Source organism: Marmota monax, unplaced genomic scaffold (genome assembly GCF_021218885.2).
Source record: "Marmota monax isolate L192 unplaced genomic scaffold, Marmota_monax_Labrador192_F-V1.1 WCK01_AAM20220418_F8-fsc00057, whole genome shotgun sequence".
NCBI lineage: Eukaryota > Metazoa > Chordata > Mammalia > Rodentia > Sciuridae > Marmota > Marmota monax.
Window position 1 is genome coordinate 1,184,090 of NW_026693933.1, and position 25,018 is coordinate 1,209,107.

Genomic DNA, 25,018 nt, shown 5'->3' on the forward strand with positions numbered 1-25,018 from the left:
CATGCTATATAAGCCTCCCTCTCTGAAAGTACTTACTGAATATTTATATAGTGTATGTATACATATATATGCAATTTACAATGTTCTTCACAAGGTACATGGCTAACATATAAGTAAAACTGACTATTTTGAAGTAAATGAGCCTAAAGTGAAAAATACAATAAAAAGTTACTAAATAGGGCTGGGGTTGTGGCTCCGTGGTAGAGCACTCACCTAGCATGCTTGAGGCACTGAGTTCAATCCTCAGCACTACATAAAAGCAAAATAAGAATATTGTGTCCACTTAAAAACTAAATAATAAATAAATATTAAAAAAGTTACTAAATAAACCAGAAATTTCATATTCTTCTGATCTTTCAAAGTTAACTTAGAAATGTTCATTTTTCATGTTTCTAATTTGAAAACAGAAATATACAGTCTGTGATCCAAAGTTCACAGTTTAAACTAAACCCTTAAAATGTAGTATTAAATATGATTAGGTTGCTCAGTTCTAATTCATTTTCTCATGCTAATATTTTTATTATTAATAATTAGTGTGAGTTTTTATTCTGTACGCATGAGATAATTCACTGTTTTAACCAAATATGCTATAAGGAAGTATTTTGAAAGAGAAAAAAAACCTATGCTTTTATAGAGAGAGAAAAATTATTTTGTCTAAGATCAATTACAACAGAATCTTTAAATACCTAAAAAAGAGATTTAATAGAAAATTCATATACTTTATTTGGAAATACATATTTATAAATAACAAAACACCTACATTTATTTAATTATTTGATATACATTCATTAACTACAAATGCGTATCAGGAGTTGAACTAGATTCCACAGATTCAAAAGCAAGTTAGCATTCTTGTCTTCAAGTATCTTGCTGTATTGAGAGGACAGACAAAAACCCATACAATTTAGGTCACAGTGTGATGTTCTCTGAGGATGGATAAATGCAGATTAGATACAGTTGGTTTAATAAAAATGCATACATTCAGGTTGACTCTTGAAACATGGGTAAGAGTTAATTTGCTAATGAACTTTAGGGCAGGTGTGAGGAAAGACTGAGTGAAGAGTTATAAGAAAGAAGGTAAGTCTAGAAACTAGAGTGAGTAGATGAAAAAAATCTGGAAACTGAAATAATGTCAGAGAGGTTGGAAAAGTTGTTTCTTATGAATGTTCTTTCCATTCACCAAATGAGGAGTAAAGGCCATGGGTGGATTTGCAAGAAAGAACAAGCTTATTATTAGACATGACAATTTGAGATATCTACGGGACATGTGTATTTAAGAGTAGAAATATGGAATATAAGTTAAAATAACTTCCTTTCCATAATCTCTGTAATCACTCTTCTAGGGCTAGATGGAGTAGTGGTTTCCAGATACATTTACAAAGTGTTTTTTAACTTTATTGACTCAATATCATAGTCATCTCACCGCCCCCCTCCCCAAGGATTCTTAGTGACTCTAAAGTCAAAAACAGAATAACTGAATAACAAATTTGTGTTTGTGTAGGGGGGAGGCAATTGTAGGCATGTATGTATGCATGTATGTATGCATATGATGTGACAATTAAGGTTTTTATTGTAACTAATAGAATGTTAAAATCTTCTTTTGATACAGTTATGTGCTTGGCACTATCATTTCAAACATGTTTTTTCATGTATATATATCTTACTGTAGTAAGAACCATGTTTTTGTAGAAATGAGATGTTCTGTCAAAAATCTACATTCAAATAACTGCATCTTTAGTGCTGAATCTTTTAAATTAGTTTATGTTAGCATATCACTAATTTCTAAAGTTGCATGCAAATGAATGCTCCCAAATGTTATTAGTGTCCATGAATTGAATTAGCTCAAATCACTATGCAAACAGGTTTTCTATTTAAAGCATTCTGAGCATTCTGATATAAATATGATATAACTTGCTCTTTTTAAAGTTCTGCTAATGGTGTCAAAATACTAATGGAAATCACTTCACTTATAGCAAATATAAGAAAATTTGGAAGTGAAAATGAACATTAATTTAAAATAGTCATTTGATCTGAATGAAAAATCATGCTTCAAAGAGTGATATGAAAAGGGACTTTCTGTAATCTAAATGATTGCCCCTGGGCAGAGAATTTACTATTAATTTTAAAGCACATGCTGATACTTTCTCAGTTTGTTATTAGTTTTCACATGGTCATTTATATCACTAGGATTACAGTTGAGGGTGATAATGTCAACAAATATTTCACACGCATTATAAATTCATCATAATTTTAAGAAACAGAAATTCAAAACTTACTCTTTCAATTACAAGACATTTTCAATTCTGAGTTAATTTTGATGAAAAGCTTTGTGGCAAAATAAAAAGCATTGCAAGTCACAAATATTTATGGATGTAAACCATATGTTTAATGAATAAAAACACTGAAGAAGAGAATATGAGCTATATACTATGTGTTATTGACAGGACTGTTCATCCTCTCACATGTATTTCATATATGTAAGGATTTAACTTGATATGACCTGCAGTTACCATGAGTTGTACCACCATGACAAGTAACCCTGACAGGTTCCCCCACATAGTTTTCCAGCATACTGTAAATAAACAAAACCACTAGAGTGGTAAGTGAAGCTTTACAATGAGACCCTGGCACCATTAATGTCAGGAATGTGCCTGAAGTCAATGATATTGGCTTGTGATTAACCAGGTCTATTCCAAACAAGATGCAGTCACTTTTGTCCTGTCTATTGTGTCCTCCTTCTTCTGGCCCACATAATGGGGATCCACCTGGTCTTGATGCCACACAGGACCTTGCTCTGTCAGTATGTGCCTAACAAATTGTACTCTGTGCAATCTTGAATCTTTTTTCATCTTTAGTTACATAGGATCACGTAGCCAGTTCTCATACCCTGAGATTAGTTGTTCTGAAAAAATGCACATGTAGTATATGATTTTGTACAATCTCTGTTGAGATTGTTGCCTGGTATACTTGTACTCTTTGCACATCCCTGGGAGATGTCAGGAATAGATCACAGCATATCAGCTGGAATAATGATTATGCCAACTCTTAAAAGGAAGTTGTAATTTCTTGCTGAGAGTAGAAAGAATCGGGAAAAGATTATTTTGTGGTCACTATTATATATATAGGTGATGATTCTGGTCATTGTACATGTGTCTTACATATTGCTATAGAATAACTGCTGCATAATCATTTTTTAAAAAATTATGAGATAATTATGAGCTTTCTTATTTTTACTACGAAAGCCATGATTATTAAATTGCTTGTATATGGTGACAAACTTGCATCAGGGAACTTGATGGACAAGGATAGATGATAATACATTGAAAATACTGAAATAAATATTTATTTATTATGCTTGATTTTTGTAGAAAAAAATCAGAAACAGTTTAAAGAAACAAAAAAAAAGTAGTGATTTTCAACAGTTCAATGATCTAGTTTTTGCATGTGAGCTAACAGTTTATCATTTTAAGCAAATTTGGGAATAATTTACTCCTTAGGAATAGATACTAATTTTGCAACATTAAATAATTAATTTATAAAATTAAGGTAGCCCCAGTCCATTATTCTAACATTATTTTCATCTTTTCAGACACTTCTCCATAGGAAAGTGTCTTTATGATTGTTACCATCTACAAAACAATTCTGACATTTTCTTATATTTTATAATAAATATTTTCCTTATTATTTCTTTTTTATTGCTTAAATGATAATTTATTTTTTTCTTCTTCATGGTTAAATAACATTTAATCATATAAATATATATAATTTTTAAAAAGTATTTTTTAATGTTCTGGCAATTTCAATAAGCAATGATCTCTAAACAAGTGAAACAGACAATATCAATCTATCTACCTACCTATCTAGATAGATAGGTAGGTAGATAGATAAGATAGATAAATAGATAGATAGATAGATCTGGTAACAGCCATTAAGTCAATGTTTTTTTTTTCTGTTCTCTATGATATGAGTAATAACTGTTCAGATTTTTCAAAATCTTTGAAGTCATAATGCATTTGTTGACATGTATATAAAGTGATTAAAGAGCTATAATACCTCAAATGGGAAAATTTCTTGTTCAAGGCAAGAAATTATGTAATCTTTAATTGTATTAGACTGTTATGGGTTTTGCTGCTTTTACTAATTTACAGATCTTAATTTGAAAGAATAAGTCATCTTTCAAACTCAGTCATTCCAGCGACCAAGGCAGAGTTATGCTGATGTATTTAACTGTGAGAGGGCTTGGATCCTCATATTTTACAATTAAGAGATAAGTTAAAAGCTTTTTACATTAGTAAAGCATTAGATTTTTGTATTTTTTGGATAGTTCCAGTAGAATTGGATTGAATTTTGATGAATATTTTCTTAGTCTTTTGAGGACTTTGCTTATATCTCTGACACAATTTCATAACAAGACATGTATATAAAAGGTCATAATTTTCTAATTAAAGAGGGATTCTATTTAAATATAAATATGGTAGATATCATGTTATATAAAATTATATTTTAAATTAAGAAAGTAAAAAATAAATAGACTCTTTTATATGTTGTCTAAATTGCACATTTATTTTAATAGGATTATATATTTTGAAGTTTCACTATAGAAATATGTCTGATATTTGGAATACATAAGACTGTAGGTTGATAAGTTTAATTTTTAAAATTATATGTGTACCATATTCAGTTAACATAGATGAAATAAAAGATTTTTATATAGCACTTTTCTCAAAAATAATCAATGTATAATTATGTTCAATAATGGGGAAAATTACATATTTTAAAAGAATTATCTTGTATTTTATTTGAATTCAATAAACAGTTGTTATTTTTTACTTACAAGTTTTAAAGATAATGTGAGAATAAGCCATCTGTACTTTCAAGAAGCTTAGAGTCAAAGGGAACAAGTAATGTCACAAGTATACAATAACTGATATTAACATTTTTTAAGTCACATTAACATGTGGAGTTAGTTTATTATAACTAGAGATGTACATATTTACTTAATGGTATTAAGGAAAAAGATATGATTCTATGAAGACCAGAGGAGCAATTTAAAATTTACATTTAATCAACTGCTATGGCATTACAATTACCCTGGGAGTGATTCAAGGACAGGGAGAACTCCATTTGATCTGGGAACAGTATTTCATACAATATAGATTGCCATCCACATTTTCTGGACTATACTATGTCCATAGTTTAGGAAATACACCAATTCAATAGCACTGGCTGATAATATGACTCACACTATCAAAGACTTGGAAAGGAGAAGAATGGAAAATCAGTGACAAAAGAAAATTGTGTAAATGAATTTTTCAGAATTTCTCAGACCTCAAATACCCCAAAGCAATGCCAGGCAGTAGTATTTCTTCACTGAGCATTCAAAAGGCTCATATTCATGTTGGCAGAGGTGAAGGTTATGGAAGGAATGAACAACATTAATTTGCCTTGGACAACAAAGTAGCTACTGACTTTGGAATACTCAGCTGTCATCAAAGAAACAAGTTAGTGAGTTACAATATACTACATCAAGGGAACTAGGATCTAATGGATCCTTTCCACAATGGAACTGCAGCAATTTGAGCCAACTACATTAGACTCTTGTATCAACTGGATTTCTTTCTTCTTTTTTTTTTTTTTAACCATTTTGCCTTTGTCAGTGATCATAGCAACTGAATTACTGAATGTCTTATGTAATCATGTCTTGCCTTCTCCTTAAGAAATACTTTCTCAAAACAAAAACAGAGAAAAGACAGTGGTTTTATAGCCCTGGGAGTAAAAGTCCTTTAAATAAGTTTATTGGTTAAAGCAGTTGGTCAATTAGAATACTGAAATAGTCTACTTAAGATTCCAGTCACTGAATCAGTGGAAGACTCTAAATAATATACTATCCAGTGGATCTAGAATGTACACTGATCTACCAGGTGTCATTTCACTAATATCAGAATACACAGTTCTGGGGTCAAAAGGCAAATCTTGAGTAATAAAAACTTAAATCTTATTTAAATAATGATCAAGTTTAGATATAAATGAAGCTGGGCCACAGGGTTCCCAGATATTTGGTCAAACATTTTTGTGCTTGATTCAGTGAGGACATTTTTAGATGAGATTAACATTTAAATTGGTGTACTGAATAAAGAAAATTTCCTTCCACAATGTGGATGGCCTATCCAATCCATTAAAGGTCAGATAGAGAAAAATGTTTGCCCTCCTTTGAGTAAAAAAGAATTCTGCTGGAGAACATTTGAACTGGATTATATACTCTGTAGATTTTGGATTCACCAGCTTCTATAATCTCACGACCCTATTCTTTTAATGTCTACATCCCCCACACCCCCTTAGATATATGTAATATACAGATATAGATATAACTATATAGATATATCCTAGTGGTTGTGTTTCTCTGGAGGACACTGTCTACTTTTGAACTTTTTTTTTTCTGATCCTCTTGGTTTTTAGCTCATAGGAGAATTTAAAAACTAAACACAGACAAGCTGGCATAAAAGATAATAAAGTGTTTACTGAATTAAATGCTAAAAATGGACATTTTCAGGTTCTTTTTCCCACTAGACAAACACGGATAAAGGAGATAAGATGTAATTGACTCTCACAACCCAGGGTTAACTGGTTTGTTGCTGCACAGTGGGTATGGGGAATACTACTATGGTCTCTAATCCCACCATTGGTTTAGTCTCTACGCCCTAGGTTACAAAGAGTAACAAGCAACATCAGATCTTAGTGGTATAACATTACAGAGGCTTTGAATATCATTCATTCTTCACGCATTGGAGTGATCAGGCTCTCTCTATTCCTGTCTTCATTTCATGATACACACTAAGTATAGAGTCAGTATCTAGAGTGTGGCTGGTCATTATGGCAAATGAAAAGAAATTTTGGAAAATATACTTCTGCCTATAGTTTAATGCAAGAGATAGTTATATGTCCACTTTTAACATCTGGGATGAAAGGAAGTATCATAAAATCAAGTGTCTTAGAGGAAACCTAGAGATATATGATAGAAAGCACTAATATTGTCATGTGCCAACATGCCTATCAAAAATGTACATGAGAAAATATCCCCCCCCCCCCACAAACAATTCTACCAAAGTACTATCAGGTAAATATACTTAGTTCACTCTGCTGGGTATAAATTACCAGCCAGCTAAGATAAAGTAGGAGGAAAATGCTAGGTTCCACCAACAGCTTTTAACCAGTTGTGACTGTATAAGGTTTCATTCTTTTAATTGATATTTTAATTGATATTTTTAATTATTAAAAATATCACTTTAATTCATATTTATAGTTAAAATTGGAATTTTTGGAACACTGAGGGAATTGATAAAGGGAGAATCGCCATTACAAAGAGTTTTCGAGAGAAATGTAACTTAAACTTAGATATAGTAACTGTGACATTGGGTTGTCTAGAGGACATGACTATTTTCAGATATGTTCAGGAATATCCATATGGTTAGTGGTTATCTTTTCCATTTTGCATGTTCATAGCGAAAGTTATGTTGTTCTACCCAACTGTTAAGACTGTGGTGGATACCTACTGTTTATTCCTACCAAGAATTCACCTTTCTTCCTCAATGGCTCCAGCATCATCATTGGTTTTGAGGAAACAATCTGTTTGGATAGTTTCAATTGGACTATCAGACAAGATGCCCAACTCCACACTAGCCAAGGGTGTGGCATGATAAATACATAAGCTTCTCCATGATATGTGAACCTTGAGCACAGAAATGAAAACACTAAGAACAATTGACTGGAATCCATTACTCTGAACACTAGCTACCATGGGACTTTTCTTTTTATTGATGCTCCTTTCTTCAAACTGTCCTGCTTCCTATTTTCCTAAACTAATAATTTCCCAATTATTAGTTTCCCTAATAATTCAATGAGCAACCTCATAATTTTTAGTATATGTTATTTGGATAATAAACTAGAGCATATTTCTTTGCTTAGAAAAATAAACATAATTGATACCATATTCAACTTTACAATTGATTAGAAACATGCAAATAAAAACATAAAGTACATATTTTCACTTCTCAAATTAGATATAGAGATTAATATAGATAGCCAATTTAAGGGAGGTTGGGGAAATAGGAATTATATACTATTGTTGGGATTATAATAAATAAATATAATAAATATTATTTTTATTACTAAAAGAAAATTTTTGGATAATAATTTGGCAGAACCAGATAAGACTTGAAAAACTTCTGTCAAGCAATTTTACCTATAGTGACTTATTCTGTGAAACTATTTGAACAAGCTTTCAAAAGTACATAAAAAATCAATATCAATAATAATAAATACTCAACAAATTGATAGAGTTAAAGCATAGTTGTCAATAAGTAGAAAACAAATGCAATCTAAACACTCATCAACAATGGATAGCTAACAAACTTACAGAATACCATGCAGGCCTTAGAAATAATGAAACTGTCTATAACTACCGAAAAGGACAAGGACAAAATTACAGGCTTTTGACTAGAAGGAGCAAGTTGCAAAACGATATAGTCTATACTCCAAGTTATGTCAAAACATCTATTTGTCTATCAAATATATATTTGAATATATTAGATAGAAAGATAAGAGGTATTAGATAGAAATATATGCAAGACAGACATTTGTTTATATATGTTTATTTGATTGTTTGGGAAGATATACCCAATCATACTGGTAATTTGTAAGGAGTGGTAATTCTTGAAGTGAGACCAGTATCTGCTTGTTTTCTGCATAATATTCATTGCAGTGTGCAGGATTCTTACAATCACACACATACATATATTTTATACTTTCATTTTTTCACATATTAAATTAATACTATGTAGTATGTATTTCCATGTTTTCATATAATAAAATTAAAATAGAGTAGAGGATAATGAATGGCCTTAAACTGAAAGAGAGAAAGAAAACATGTAAAGCATATTTAAGTGTAGAGGTAAAAATAAATAAGTAAATGAAATGAAATGAAATGAGAAAATGGGGCTAAAAATCAATACTATTGTAGTATATTTACAAAGCTATGTTATTATTATTAATTAATATCAATACAAACATTATTGAAATTTGTAACATTTGTAATCATGTGGAAAGCACATGATTATGTACTTCATAGGCATTGTCCATTTAACTTCACAACTACTCTATGAGGTAGGTACTAGCCCTCATTTTACAGATTAGACAATGAAGGCCTAAATAGGTTAAATTTACAAAGCTAGTAATTGGTAGAGCAAACAGATACTCTGCTTAACTGTGAAATGCAAAAAAATTCTAGATTTACTTGGTTTTGTGGACCTACAGAGTTCTTGGCATGACTAAACTTTGGAATTCATTATTCTCGAAAGTCCAGAAAACATTAAAGGTCATGAAAAAGAACTACCCTAATTGAGCTTATGAGTTAATATCAAGTCTTTACTTTGGCTTGACTTTTTCTACCCTGATTCATTCTGCATGTGGTTCACCTAGCCTATATTCTGATCATCATTCCTCTAGATTCTGGAGCTCAATAAAGGCAGTATTTGAACTAAATTGTTGTGATTCTGGTAAGCCTGCCTTCTACAGAAAGGAAATTCCTCAGATCATGTCTTAGTATTTGCAAACCTACCTTAGACAGCAGGCAGCAAGGCATAGAAGAAATAAATATAATTGTGGGAGCCTATGCTTATCAACTGTATTTTATTAACATTTATTTAACATAAGAAACAATGCTATATATTGTACTCAGCAATTTCAAGAGTAGAATTTCAATATTTGGTATATAGTTGCCAAATATGAGTTAATTTAAATCATACTTTTTTTTTTTAAAATGGAGCATGCAAAAGCTGATTAAACTCTTCTCTACTTATGTGGTCTAAAGTTTACTCTCATGTTGATAGAAAGAAACGAGGTTAGTGGAAGAAGATAAAATTAATTATTTAACTAGGCCAAACTAATGATGATTTATTTTGGTACATATTTGTGATATGAGAATTAGATAGTTTATATTGAAAAAATAACTTTATTTCACTTTATCTTACCCATTAACAATAAAATATGTTACAAAGAGTGATATTCATTAGATTTTGCAAGCAATAAATTAAGATATCATATTATGATTTGAATTCTTTGTTAACTAGTTTTCTCCACATTCTGGAGCAGATGTATATTTTATATTTAATAAGTAAAAGAAAGGAGAATTATAATTCAAACACATGGCTTAGTAGTTTTTAAAACACAAACACTTGTCTAGTATGCTGTGTGTACTGTTATTGTTATTAGTATTATTAGTATTGTTTCACAATGTTTAGAAGGGAGGAAATTTTTACTTATAATTGAATGTCAGCTATTTCAATTAACATTATCTGTATTGTTTCTCTTATGCAGTTCACATTTAATTTTGTATATACTGATCAGTCTGCATTATTCCAGTAACATTGTTTATGGATATGACAGTCTGCTTAATAAATTAGTTACTATTAAGCAAGTTAATGGTAATGATATTATCCTTGGACTTACCCTGGCATTGGACCATTCCCAGAAAGACTGTAAACCTGTCGAGGATTTAGTAGATACTGAAATTTTCTGTAAATTCTATAAAGATAAAATATAGAAAGAAGAGAAGAAATTTAATTATAATTAGGGGGTAACATCTCAATGTTATAAATATGTAATTGCAATTAAAATAGTTGATATGTATTGCATTAATAGTATCAGAAATATAATATCTCAATAGGAAATAGAGGAAATAGTAGTTCTCAAAAAAATAAAAATAAAAAGAACTTGTTAGCCATTGTAAAGGCAATATATCTTAGAAGTCAGAAATAATGATGCATTCCAAATATGCATAGGCATTTAGAATATTCTCCAACTCACTTTTGAATATCATTTAGTTAAATAATTGGGTTTCAAATAAATATTTGGAAAAGTATTTCAGTAAATTACTTAAATATATTCTCTCAATAAATGGAAATATATTCTTTTCTCCATAGAATTCGAGATTGAGTTGTTGGGCCAAATTAATAGAGATCAAAATTATCTACCCCACACAAACAATGGGGTTACATACCTTATATGTATTTATGTAAGCAAAGAATGTAGCCTCAGATGGCATGATTATTTTATATAAACAATTATCTTGACCTGTTAATTCACAAAACTACTGTCTTAACAGATATGTATTAAATAATTCATTTTTCTGAAAGAAAATAATTTTAATATAACAAATCAAACAAAAGTGTTTCTAAATTCTTATATCCAATATGGTTTAAATTTTTAAACAAAATATTTAAAATAAAGGGTGATATTTTGATTTGGGGGATTACTTTTATATACACATAAAAATATTACTCTATATTCTATGATACTGACTGATAGAAATTCTGTAAACACACTATGTAATACCTACATATGTTTCCCCATCTTCAAATCTTCAATAACCCCACATTCTAGTTTCTGATTAGTATCTGAAGAAAGATCTTGGAGTTATTCTCAATAGATCCTTTACCCTGGCACCAGAACTCCACCAGAGGACCATCTTGAGCCTTCTAACTGAGAAATGCCTGTCAAGTTGGGGTACTACTATTCATGGGCTCTATTAAATTTTTTAATTTTTTTATTTATATATGACAGCAGACTACATTACAATTCTTATTACACAAATAGAGCACGATTTTTCATATCTCTTGTTGTATACAAAGTATATTCACACCGACTCATATTTTCATACATGTACTTTGGATAATAATGACCATCACATTCCATCATAATTTCTAACCCCATGCCCCTTCCCTTCCCCTCCAACTCCTCTGTCCTATATAGAGTTTGTCTATCCCTCCCATGCTCCCTCTCCCTATCCCACTATGAATCAACCTACTTATATCAGAGAAAAAATTCAGCATTTGTTTTTTGGGGATTGGCTAACTTCATTTAGCATTATGTTCTCTAACTTCATCCATTTACCTGCAAATGCCATGATTTTATTCTCTTTTATTGCTGAATAATATTCCATTGTGTATATATGCAACATTTTTTTATCCATTCATTTATTGAAGGGCATCTAGGTTGGTTCCACAGTTTAGCTATTGTGAATTGTGCTGCTATAAACATTCATATGGCTGTGTCCCTGTTGTATGCTTTAAGTCCTTGTACACTCATACACTGCTGGTGGGACTGCAAATTGGTGCAGCCAATATGGAAAACAGTATGGAGATTTCTTGGAAAATTGGAAATGGAACCACCATTTGACCCAGCTATCCCTCTCCTTAGTCTACGCCCAAAGGAGTCTTATTAAGGAAGTTGGGGCCTAATCTGAGATGATGGAGATTAGGGCCTACTTTTTCTTCTGTTAGACACAGGGGCTCTGGTTTTATTCCTATGTCCTTGATCCATTCTGAGTTGAGTTTTGTGCATCGTGAGAGATAGGGGTTTAATTTCATTTTGTTGCATATGGATTTCCAGTTTTCCCAGCACCATTTGTTGAAGAGGCTATCTTTTCTCCAATGCATGTTTTTGGCACCTTTGTCTAATATAAAATAATTGTAATTTTGTGGGTTAGTCTCTGTGTCCTCTATTCTGTACCACTGGTCTCCCAATCTCTTTTGGTGCCCATATTATGTTGTTTTTGTTACTATTGCTCTGTAGTATAGTTTCAGGTCTGGTATAGTAATGTCACCTGCTTCACTGTTCTTGCTGAGGATTGCTTTAGCTATTCTGGGTTTCTTATTTTTCCAGATGAATTTTATGACTGCTTTTTCTATTTCTATGAGGAATTTCATTGGGATTTTGATTGGAATTGCATTAAATCTGTATAGTGCTTTTGGTAGTATGGTCATTTTGATAATATTAATTCTACCTATCCAAGAGCAAGGCAGTTCTTTCCATCTTCTAAAGTCTTGTTTGGGGTTCTGTAATTTTCATTATATAGATCTTCAGATCTATTAAATTTTTCACATTCCAGTTCCTTTCCCTACTATTGTTTAGGTATAGACATATTGTTTCCAGGATGAAATTCTAGTATCTTCCCAATATGGGCAAGTTAATCTCTTATCTTTCCCTTAAACTTAAACCTTGGTAAATCATTCCTAGTTGACATCAAGATTTTTCATGAATTTGTCTTTCTCTGTCCTACATGTGGGAAACATCTATTTAAATAACAAACAATATAAAAACTACTTTTTCTTCAAAGACTTCTCAGTTTTTAGATATTTCCCAATTGGTTCCTCCATAGCACCTTTATTTCGAACATTTCTAGTTTAACATTTATCATATACGATTCAATATATCTGCTTACATGTTTGACAGCATGCATGACTATTGCAAATCTTTTATCCCCAAATCCTAGTATTGTTTAAATTTGCCCAGTGGTTGCTGTCTGAATGGATGATATGTGAACACTTTCACACCTGTTGCATGGTATAGGGCACTGTTTGTGCATATATAATTCTGTGACTTTTGCAACTTATATGACATATCAAAGTCAAAATAGCTGAAATATTTTAATGGAAAAAACTATGTAATCCCATTGTGAAAGGTATCTTCTATGCATACAAAAAGTTATACTTCATTCATGATAAATCTTTTTAAAAACATATTTACATTTCATTTGATTTTGAATGGTTCCAGTGAATGGATGAAGAGAAAACAGAAGTTACTATGCATACAGACTATGCATTCAAATTTGCCACCCTCTCCCCATAAAGTTTTGTTTCCTTATCATTTTATCCCTATATAATTGGTTTATAATTTATAAAAAATATGTACTGAGATAAGGGAAAGACAGTTATTAAGCTCAGGGTCATCATACATGATTAATGTAATTTTAATTAGAAGGAAATGTAGTTTCTTTTGGAAATATATTTTTAATTCTTTTCTATTGATTTCATTTGACTTTACTGTTTAACATAGGTTTAAATCTTATCTGATTATTTGTGAGAGATATTTGTATTCAAGGTAACCACAGTATATTTTTGCTTTAATTTCCTATGCTTTTGGGGTCTTGTCCAAAAATATTCTTGCCCATTGTAGTGTTGTGAGTCATTTCCCTTATCTTTTTTTTCTAGTAGGTTCATAGATTCAGATTTTATAAGGTTTTAATACATTTTGAGTTAATTTTTATAAAGGATAAGAGTGACCTAGTTTTAATCTTTTGCTTGTGGATATTCTCTTACTACAATATATTGAAAAGACTGTCTCCAACACATGTTGTTAATACCTCTGTCAAATCTCAGCTGTGGAAGCACGAGTAAAATTCTGGACTCTTTTCTGTTCCATCTGTCTATGTGTCTATGTCTATGACAAAACCATGTTTTGATTACTACTGCTTTATAGTAGATTCTGAAGTTAGTGTCATGCCTCCTCTTTTTTTTCTTTTTGGTCAATGTGTCTTTAGTTACTTAGGTTTTCTGTGTGATTTTATACAAATTCTAGGATTCTCTTTCCTAGTCCTATGTAATTGGTATTTGGTAGGGATTGCCTTAAAACTAGAGATCACTTTGGGAATCATGGGCATTCTACAAAGGTTGATTCTTCTAATCTATGAACAAGAACATCATATTTTTTGTGTCCCATTTAGTTATTTTAATCAGTGTTTCATAAATTTCATTGTAGATATCTTTCATCTCCTTGCTTTGGTTTATTATGATGTATTTTAATTTTTTGGTAACCTTTATAAATGGCATTATTTTCTTGATTAAAATTTTAAATACTTTGCTATTGGAATATAACAACACTGCTGGCTTTTGTATACTGATTTTTATATCCTACACTTTGCTGATTTCAAATTAATTTGAATTAATTCTATTAGATTTGTTTTTTTCTGATGGAGGGTTTTGGTGGAATGTTTTGGGCTTTCTACATGGAAGAACATGTAATAGGCAAACAGTAAATATTGGATTTCATTTTTCCTATGTGGATGCCTTTTATTTCTGTCTCTTGCTTGATTATTCTACTTCAGACTATGTTGAATAAAGTTGTGAAAGTAGATATCCTTATTTTATTCCAGATCATGGAAAGAAAGCTTATAATCTTTCCCCATTCAGTATGATGTCAGCTGTGGGCTTGTTATATATGGCATTTATTATATTGAGCTAATTTTATTTCTGTGCTCACTTTGTTCAATGTTTGATCATGAATAGATGTTGAATCTAATCAATTGACTTTTCTGCATCTACTGAGCTAATCACATGGACAAAAGAGATTATATCAAACAAAAAAACTTTTGAACAGCCTAGGGAACAGTCAACATAGTGAGTCTGGAAACTATACATATGGCTAGGGGTTGATATCTGCATGTATAAGGAATTCCAAAACATTAACAGCATAAAAAACTGATTGAAAATAAGCAATAGACATAGAGATTTCTCAAAAGAAGATCATCAGGTATATGATAGGTATATGAAAAAAATGCCCCAAATCACAAATCATCAGAGAAATGAAAAACAAAATCACAATTAGATATCACCTCATTCCAGTAAGAATGACATTATTAAAAATACTACAGATATTAAGTACTGACTAGGATGTAGAGAAGATGGATCCCTTGCACTGTTGATGGGAATGTAAATTAGTAGCCATTGTGGGAGATAGTGGAGGGTTCTTTAAAATATTAAAAATAGAACTATCATATGATACAACAATCCCTCTTCAGCATATTGATTTCATTTGCTTTGGGTACATACTTCAGGTGCCTCTTCAGCACATTGATTTCACTTTTGGGTGTATGTACCCAAAGCAAGTGAAATCAATATGCTGAAGAGGCACCTGAACACCTCTGTCTATTGTGGTACTGTTTACCTCAGCCAAGAAGTAGAAACAACCAAAGTATCCCTCAGCTGATGAATGCAGTAAGTAAATATAGTATAAATTGACAGTGGAACATTATTCCACCATAAAAATGTTACAAATATTGTTTTTGCAACAAAATGTATGGAACTAGTGATCATTATGCTCAGACACAGAAAAACAAGGGAAATAACCTCATTCATATGGAATTTTTTAAAAATTGGCCTCAAAAAGATTGATAGTGGAATGGTGGTTACTAGAGGCTGGTGTGACTAGGGGGAGGGAGGATCTGAAGAGAGATTGATCAATGGGTACTTAGGGTTAGAGAGGAAGAAGCAGCTATTTCCCAGATGATGGCTATGGATAATAACATACATTTTGAAAAGCTAGAAGAATAGAGTGTGAGTTTTCGCATGAGAAAAAAAAAAAAGATAAATGTTTGAGGAGATAGATATGTTAAATCTGATTTAAATAGTATACAATATATACATATAATCCAAACATCACTTGGTACTTAATTCATATGTGCAATTGTTATGTCGTTGCGTGTTAAAGAATAAATTTAATTTAAATAAAAAATACTCAAAGTATAGACAGCTAACAAACTGCAAATGGCTCAATAGAAAATAATTTTAGTATTATTATTCAATTACAATTTTATACCTGTTTGAGCAAGGCAACCATTTTGTGAAATTTTAACTATTAAGCTATTATTTATTTAAAATAATTCATATCTTGGGCTGGGGATATGGCTCAAGCGGTAGTGCGCTCGCCTGGCATGTGTGCAGCCCGGGTTCAATCCTCAGCACTACATACAAACAAAGATGTTGTGTCCGCCGAAAACTAAAAAATAAATATTAAAAAATTCTCTCTCTCTCTCTCTTAAAAAATATAATAATTCATATCATGCTTAGCAGGGTACAAACATAAACATGTTAATGGAAATTTTAAAAACACATTTTATTCAGAAGTAATATTTTTTTTTGATTGAAAAATGAAGTATTCATTTCATTGAAATACATTCAAAATTTAAATAGTAGGAAAGGATATTACTTTGCAAATTCTATCATTTATGAAAACATTTTCAATTGTTACTAGTTAAATCACAAAAGACATTTGTTTTCCCATTATAGTGCTTGTGTAAGTGCTTTGTCTATTTGCTTATATTAGGTTGAGGTTAAGAAAGATATCTAGACATCATGAAGGTAGGCATAGCTACAGTTTTGTTTGTCACTGTCCTCTTCAATAGGACATTAGACTTATTCTTTAAGAGAATGATTTTCATATTTCTATTAAATATTATTATTTAATCACTAATCCACTATAAAATGAAATTTTATGTCATCAGCTAGTATATGAAGATATCTGATAATGCAGTGTATTATTATTCAGATTAAATATATTGTACTTTTCCAGAAAATATGGCTTCATTTTCTCCAAAATGTGCATGCAAAATAATTGTAACAATATATTTTGCCTAGAAGCTGGAGACTCAGTTTTTATTCAGCAGTAGTTATGAAACCAGGTTGTAAGCAAAGCTCTTTGTTAAGGGTTAAGATGGTAGATGGGTTGTGAAGAATGCAGATACCTGAGCTATAATTAATAAAATGCTTACAAAAAAGCCATTACTTTAAGTTTTAAACTATAAAAATTATTAGCAGTATATTATATGTAGATGCTGGAATTATATATATATATAACATTAAAATTACTAAATGGTGAGGAATAATGTTCTAAACATGTGCACATCGCAATTTTAGCTGATCTTTTTATATTTATGATATAGAAAATAAACATGTTATTTAAAAGCATACCGTTCTCCTTGCTTCCCACCACTTTTGGGGTTCACAAAAACTAAAAGCGGATGAGTTCCAGGAACAGGAGTGATCTAGAAAAAAAGGTTGGTATATGGAGAAGTTATTAGGCATCTGATATATGAAGAAGACTCCTTGCTATTTCTACATCATGAAATTTCAATGTACAAATTCATGAATGTGACACTTTTATTCTATAAAGTGTATCAAAAGGAAAACCTTCTCTGCGCAGAGAGGTGGGCTTGACAATGTAGAGGGCAGAGGGGAAGGCCCTTAAGAAAAGAAAATAGCTGTTAGATGAAAACTATAAAGTTGCAGTTTGTGAGTCAGTAAGCAAATGAGCCAGAATAAAGAAGAATTTCAGGGAAAGATCATAAGCAAATAGAAAGATCAAGTGATACAGAAGGCTTCTTTTAAAGAGGCCCCCTTGTTCAGAGCTCTGTGGCCTTTGTGGAATCTACCTTTCAGACCACACAGGAACTTGAAACTCAGCAAATGTCTTCAGATGCATTTGGGCTGAGAAGTCTGTTCTGAGCAATCTTTCCTCAATGCTTTCTTTCCCAGCATGGTGAGCAGAGTGCCAGTGAATCAAGTCTATTTGCTAAGATTCCTTTGGCAAAGGGTCTCTCTTTCACTTATCAAGGACTGTCCATGTCCCTACTACATCCTACGTGCTGCCTTCATCACTATTCACTTCTATGTGGAACAAGAAAGATCAAGTGCCCATACTAATGGAGGTTATATCCAAGGGGAGAATTATACACTAAACAAACAAATACATACTATTTGTGAAATGTGCCATGAAGGAAAAGGAGGTAAAGTGTCAGGACTTCATTTAAGGGGGTAGACTTGTTTTAAACAGCATGTACAGAATACTTATTTTTTTTTTAACCTGAATTCAATGTTAAGAGAGAGATGTAGCTGATAGAATGAACACTCTACATATTAAGTTGAAAAGTTTTAGAATAATCTGCTTTTGTGAAAGTATATTCAGAGTATTCTTTCTGCAGTAATATGTCTCTCCTAGAAAGTATCCTTAAATATTTAATGAAACAATTGAAAACAATAATGTCACCATATCATGCCCTGCCTTCCTATTCAATAAGTCAGAATATTCTACTAACATATTTTCTTCCAACTCTTAAGTACAATGGCATTTTTCTAATGAGTATAGACAATTGGAAAATGTTAAACTCCTCACATTAGCTAAATGAGAAAGTTGAGTAAGATCTTCTTAACTCATCTACTCTTATCCAGCTAGTTTTCATTACTATCTATCATAGTGTCTGACTGTTTTACTTTCCTTAGTAAAGAGCACCAGGGTTCTTCTTTCCTAATTTGCCTCTAAATCAACTGGAAAAGGTGAGCTGGAGTAACTTCTGCAGCAACTTCCCAGTTCACCCTGAACTAAAAGTTCTCAACTAATGAATGCATATCCAGTACCTACATATTAAAGACCTTGGGCTGCTGATATGTGCTTCTCTTGCCCATTCAAAACTGAACTGAATAAAAAACACACCTATGTCTAATAATTAGTGTTCAATTTCCATTTTTCTCTTATGTAAAAGTTAAACCTACCAAACAAATATTTTACTTGATTTTTTTTATCTTAATTTGAAGTGTTACTCCTTACTTTTGAAAACAGGTGAGAATTTCAGGGTAAATAAGGGATTTTGAGCAGAGTATTAAATCTGAACACACATATTGTTTTCTCTTTTCATTCCCAAACTCAACATTAAGCTTACCACTATATGAGTTTACATATAAATATAAATTTAAACTGGTTCCAAATTTGTAATTCTTTTAAAAAATATATTTTAAAATGTAGGTCAAATATATTTATTTTGTGAAATATTTAAGCCATCAACAAAAAGATCAAATAAAGGTCAGTAATACTTGTGTTATAAATTCCATAATATTATGAATAATTAGTTAGATATTTTAGTAGTCAGTAGAGTATCTCAAAATATAATATAAAATCTAGTCTCGGTGCAGTGATACATGCCTGTAATACCAGTAACTTGGGAGCTAAGCCAGGAGGATCATAAATTCTAGGTCAGCCTCAGCAACTTAGTAAGACCTTGTCTCAAAAAATAAAAAGTAAATATATATATACATACATATATGTATGTATGTGTGTGTATATATGTATATATAATCACACACACATAAGAATGAATGGGGATATAGCTCAGTAGTAAAGCACCACTGGGTTTAATCCACAGTCCTATAAATAAATACATACATATATACATACATACATACATACATACATACATATTCAGGCATTATTTTCAGGAGTTGTATTCCCCAGAGAAACAGATAAAATAGACTAGAAAAATAGGAGAGAATTTAAAGAATTTAGGAGAATGGCGATATTTCATAAGTGACAAAAGTCAAATATCCCATATGAAAATATAAAAATATTAAAATAAATTTGCAGTTTTCATCACATCTACCCTTACTACAAAAATGAGACAAATGTTAAAAATACAATGTGGTGTTTATTTGTAAGTTATCAGGTACTCTGGATTTGTGCCCCTGAAGCCAGAATTAGATAGGCAGTCAGTATGGATAGGTAAATCAAATCAGGTCAATGAAGAAGGCCTATTTTGAGTGAGTCTGGGAAGTTGGAGACTGTCCCCTGAGGGATTGAAATGTTAATTCCTTCAGAGTCCTTCCTCCACCCTTTTCAACAACCTGGCCCAGCTCAAACCTGTTGCCAAGGTAAGCTGTCTCAAGAGCTATAAGGTTTTTAATGTGTCCTTGGCTTACTCCATCCAGCCCTTCCCCCTTCAGCCCACCAGTTTCCCACCTTTGGGCCTTTCCACCAAGCATTCTTGGGCCTACTCACCTATGCAGGAAGGAGAAAGACAAGGGGGAAAAGGCAGGAGAACAAAGAAAGCCAGGGACAAATAAAAAGGGCAGAACACCCTGCTTCTTGGGATACCATGGTACCAGCTATGCCCCCCTTCTCCCTCCCGAGAAGTCTATGTCACACCTTTTTAAATAAGCCCTGCTTTATATGATATATGCTTGCCTTGCCTCATCGTGCTTCTCTAATGTTCAAACTTCAAAATTTCAACATGTGGGGAAGCAGGACTCATCACCAATAACCAGCAGTATCACCCCATTTGATGATATTAACAGGTACTTGACATAATGTCATCCCCATTTAAGGGGTGATATGTGATTGAACAACTACAACACTGAGTCTCTGGTGTTGAGGAACATATTATGGTGTTAGACTAGAAATGTTAGAGTTCCAGGCAAACCTGTCATGTTTTTCTATGCTCATTCAAAAAGCTTTAAAATTGTGTTAACCTTTGCAACTATAAAAAGAAGGCCCATCTAACTGAGTAAATTTGGATGCCAAGCAAAGACAGAACTCTTAGATTTGAGAGCCAAAGACCTGCAGTACTGCATAGTCATTTTCAAGTCTGACAAGTTAAAAATAAACAACTACTGAGTTCAGTGACAGTCTGAAATAAGCAGCAGTATCTTAGTGGTAGAATCTGCTTTTGGCACTTCAGTACCATATTCCCCTTTGCCCTGGGTAAAAGAACCTGGTGCATATGGTAATTTAGAAAGATTCCATCCTCCCATCCTATCTATATTTTGGAAGTTGCTGCTGCTTACAGAATTTACACACACACACACACACACACACACACACACACACACCGGCACTTTTTAAGAGCTTTAAGAAATTGTAACTTCTGGTGTCTTGTAAGGTAAAAGGACACACAAATACATAGAAAGAAGAAAAATGTGTTTATGTTTTGTCTGGTGAGATCTCTTGGAAGTTACTATGACTAAATTATGTCCCTCCTGAGATTCATATGTTGAAGCTCTAAGCCCCAATGTAATGACACTTGGAGATGGGGTTTTCTGGAGATAATTAGGGTTAGCTAAGGACATGAGGGTAAGATCCTTATAATGACATTAGTGCCTATTGAAAAGACAAGATTCTCTCTAATCCTCCATGTCTCCCTCTGTTTCTCTTTTGGAACACCCAGTGAGATAGTGGCTGCCTACAAGCCAAGTGGTCTCAAAATTAATCTACTTTGCCTGTACCATGGTCTTGGATACCCTAGCCTCAACACTGTGAGAAAGTTTCGAATCTTTTTCTTCCTGATGCTAACATGAAATTTGGAAATTACAGTAGCCATCTTTGCTCATTAGTTGACTTTGAAGATGCCATCAATGGAGGACATGAAAGAGAACAGTAGGATTGGCATTCCCAATGAGACTGTGTAGTTGTCTTAGTGCCAGAGAGCCTACTTCTGGACTTTATTTATATGACAGAAAAACTGAAGGCTACGTTTTTCAATGCATTGTTGTTTTGTGTGTTCCCTGTTTTTGTTGTTTCTCTGCTAAATGCTGCATAACACAAATGTAAATGATGTGAACAAAAGCAAGTTCTATAAGGACTCAAAATGGATACAAATCATATCAGGCATAGAGGAATACTTAATTCCTCATCAAACTTATTAATATAAATCTAGTCTGGGGGTGGGAGAGAACAACTGTTCCTTGATATCAAAACACTGAATGGACTCTGTATGCTATTCTTATTTTTAATATGTTCTTACTTATTTTCAGTCAATTCTTTTATGTCTGAAAGAGTCTGAGACTAAGAAAAACATGTAGTCATTATTAGATGTGATGTTTCAGTTACTTAGTCTAATCTATTTGATTTCAGATTCTGGTTTCCAGAGAGGCCAATTAGGTAGAAGTAACTTCATCTTCTGTACAGAATTTAGTCTAGGGGAGCTAATTTATACTATAACGTGAATCATATCTACCAAATAAAGGAATATAAACCGTTCTCTCAGTTTCTAAAACTCAGTATAATTGATTTCAGTGAATAAAGATTTATGTAGATATCTTTCAATAACATTTTTTAAATTTCACAGTGATAGTTTTATTTTTATTTTTTGAAACAATCTATTGTTAGTTTTTTTTATTGCTGTGAACAAAATACCTGACAAGAGCAAACTATAGAAGAAAAATTTAATGGTATATTCATAGTTTCAAATGTCTCAGTTCACTGTTGGCTGACTGCATTGCTCTGGGCCTGAGATGGGGCAGAACATCATGGTGGAAGGGTTTAATAAAAAAAAAAAAAAAAAAAAGGTGCCCAATTCATGGCAGCCAGGAAGGAGAGAGAGAAGAGAGAGAAAGAAAACAAATACACTTGCAAGGAGCCAGGCACAATAAATAGCCTTAAAGGCATTCCTCCAGTTATCTACTTCCTCCAAACATATCCCACCTGCCTAAAATTACCACCCATTATTAATCCACTAAATGGATTAATCCATTCATAAGGTAGACACTCATCATTGTCTAATGATCTCATCTCTGAACCTTGGTACATTTTAGATTATGCTTTTAAAGCACAAGTTTTTCTGGAAACATTCTTAGATCCAAACTATAACAAATCTCGAATTTAGAGAAAAGTTACAAGGACTGTATAAAGAGTCTTTCCCCTGAATCATCTGTTAGTAATTTCACAAAATAGTTCTCCATTACTTCCACTTAACTTTATCATTGTATACTCTCAAGAAGCATTCTGTTCAACACATACAACTATCTAACACAGGAAGTTATTATGATTCAAGACTAGTTTATTTTATTTAACATATTATTAAAACAATCGATAAAACTTCAGTGGGATCTGAGGGTAAGATAGAAGAAATTTATCAATGTTATAATCAAGTTTACTATTTTTCTCTTGGACTCTCATCTATTATTTAAAAGAATGAATTTTGAATTTTTGCTTTTATATAAAATTTTTGAAATGAGATGTAAATGTTAATATTTCGCAAACTAATTTATTGACATACTAAAATATTATACTCAGTCATAGATTTTGACGGAATGGGAAGCAAAAGAAAAAACACAAATATATCAAGACTGTCACCATAAAAACTATTCACTGTTGGAAGTATATACTTATACAGCATTGGAGAGAATCTTAAAATGATACAGTAAATAAACAGGTAAAAGCTAAGATTCTATATCTAAAGACAAAAAAACCTGAGCCTATTCCCAGTCTCTCGTTAACCTATCTCTGTGCTTAAATATCTCTACAGAACTCTTTCTCTTTATGAAACAGTTTTTAAGAATGTTGAGATACACTGATGGAGAATAACAAAGAAGATATTGATGAACAGACAAAATATTCAGGGTAGCTTTGGTACTTTAAATCTTGAAAATAGTTATTAATTAGGTAAGTGTGAAGAAAATTCCAGAAGGACACTGTTCATGTTGTATTTTCCTCTATGTTAAATAGAGTTAATCATGTAAAATATATTTGTTCATTCAAGGGGGCTGTTTAGTATAATACCTTTAAAGAATATGAAACTTTGGAGTCAGACTGATTGTGGATTCCAGTTCTATTCCTCCTCTTGACATATATTGATACACAGTATATTATATCAGTATATATATCATTCATATATATTTATCTTCCTTTTTGATGCCTTTAAGTATCATCAATATCTTTACTCATAAATTTCTATTTGTCCTTTAACCTGAATCATACATTCACTTGATGGTCTTCCTAATTGACATTCCCATTTGAATGTCTGACAGGATCAGAAATTTCTCCCCAAACCATACTCTCCCAAACTCTTCATTCATCTCATTCAATGGCAACTCTACCATTTCAGTTGCATGGACCCACTATGGTGATGTCTGACTCCTCATTTTCTTATAGACTCTACACTTAATCCATCAGCTTATCCTTTTAGTTTGATCCTCAAATTATTTCTCCATATCTGTTGTTCTACACTGACAAGCCTCCAGCCTATTATCACCCCATCTTATAATTCAGTAATTTACAGAGCATTCAGTGCAGCAATAAGCTAATCTTTACAAAACCAATAATTTAAATCATGTCATTCTATGCTTCATTCTCCCCTTCAAAATTTCCTCATTTCATATCAAAAGACAAAGTTTTTTTTTTATTGGTTGTTCAAAACATTACAAAGCTCTTGACATATCATATTTCATACATTAGATTCAAGTGGGTTATGAACTCCCATTTTTACCCCAATTACAGATTGCAGAATCACATCAGTTACACATCCACATTTTTACATGATGCCATATTCGTGACTGTTGTATTCTGCTACCTTTCCTATCCTCTATTATCCCCCCTCCCCTCCCCTCCCATCTTCTCTCTCTACCCCATCTACTACAATTCATTTCTCTCCTTGTTTTTTTTCCCATTCCCCTCACAACCTCTTATATGTAATTTTCTGTAACAATGAGGGTCTCCTTCCATTTCCATGCAAGTTTCCTTTTCTTTCCCTTTCCCTCCCACCTCATAAAACAAAGTTTTTATGAAAGTTTTCCCAGGACTTATAGCATCTAGCTGCTGTTTCTTCTCTTAAGCACTCTCTACTGCTTGTTATCCTACTCAGTCTACT

At 32.1% G+C, this 25,018-nt stretch overlaps 1 protein-coding gene across 9 annotated transcripts in view; it reads right to left on the reverse strand.

The window, feature by feature from the left end:
- The window catches only part of Dgkb (diacylglycerol kinase beta), a 769,121-nt gene that overhangs the window by 424,380 nt on the left and 319,723 nt on the right, over positions 1–25,018 (reverse strand). For all 9 annotated transcript variants that reach the window (XM_058585317.1, XM_058585316.1, XM_058585318.1 and 6 more), the window contains 2 exons: positions 17,580–17,653; positions 10,504–10,578 (listed from right to left, as the gene is read on the reverse strand). In XM_058585317.1, the coding sequence (XP_058441300.1) occupies positions 10,504–10,578; positions 17,580–17,653 (149 nt within the window). The remainder of the gene's footprint in view (positions 1–10,503; positions 10,579–17,579; positions 17,654–25,018) is intronic.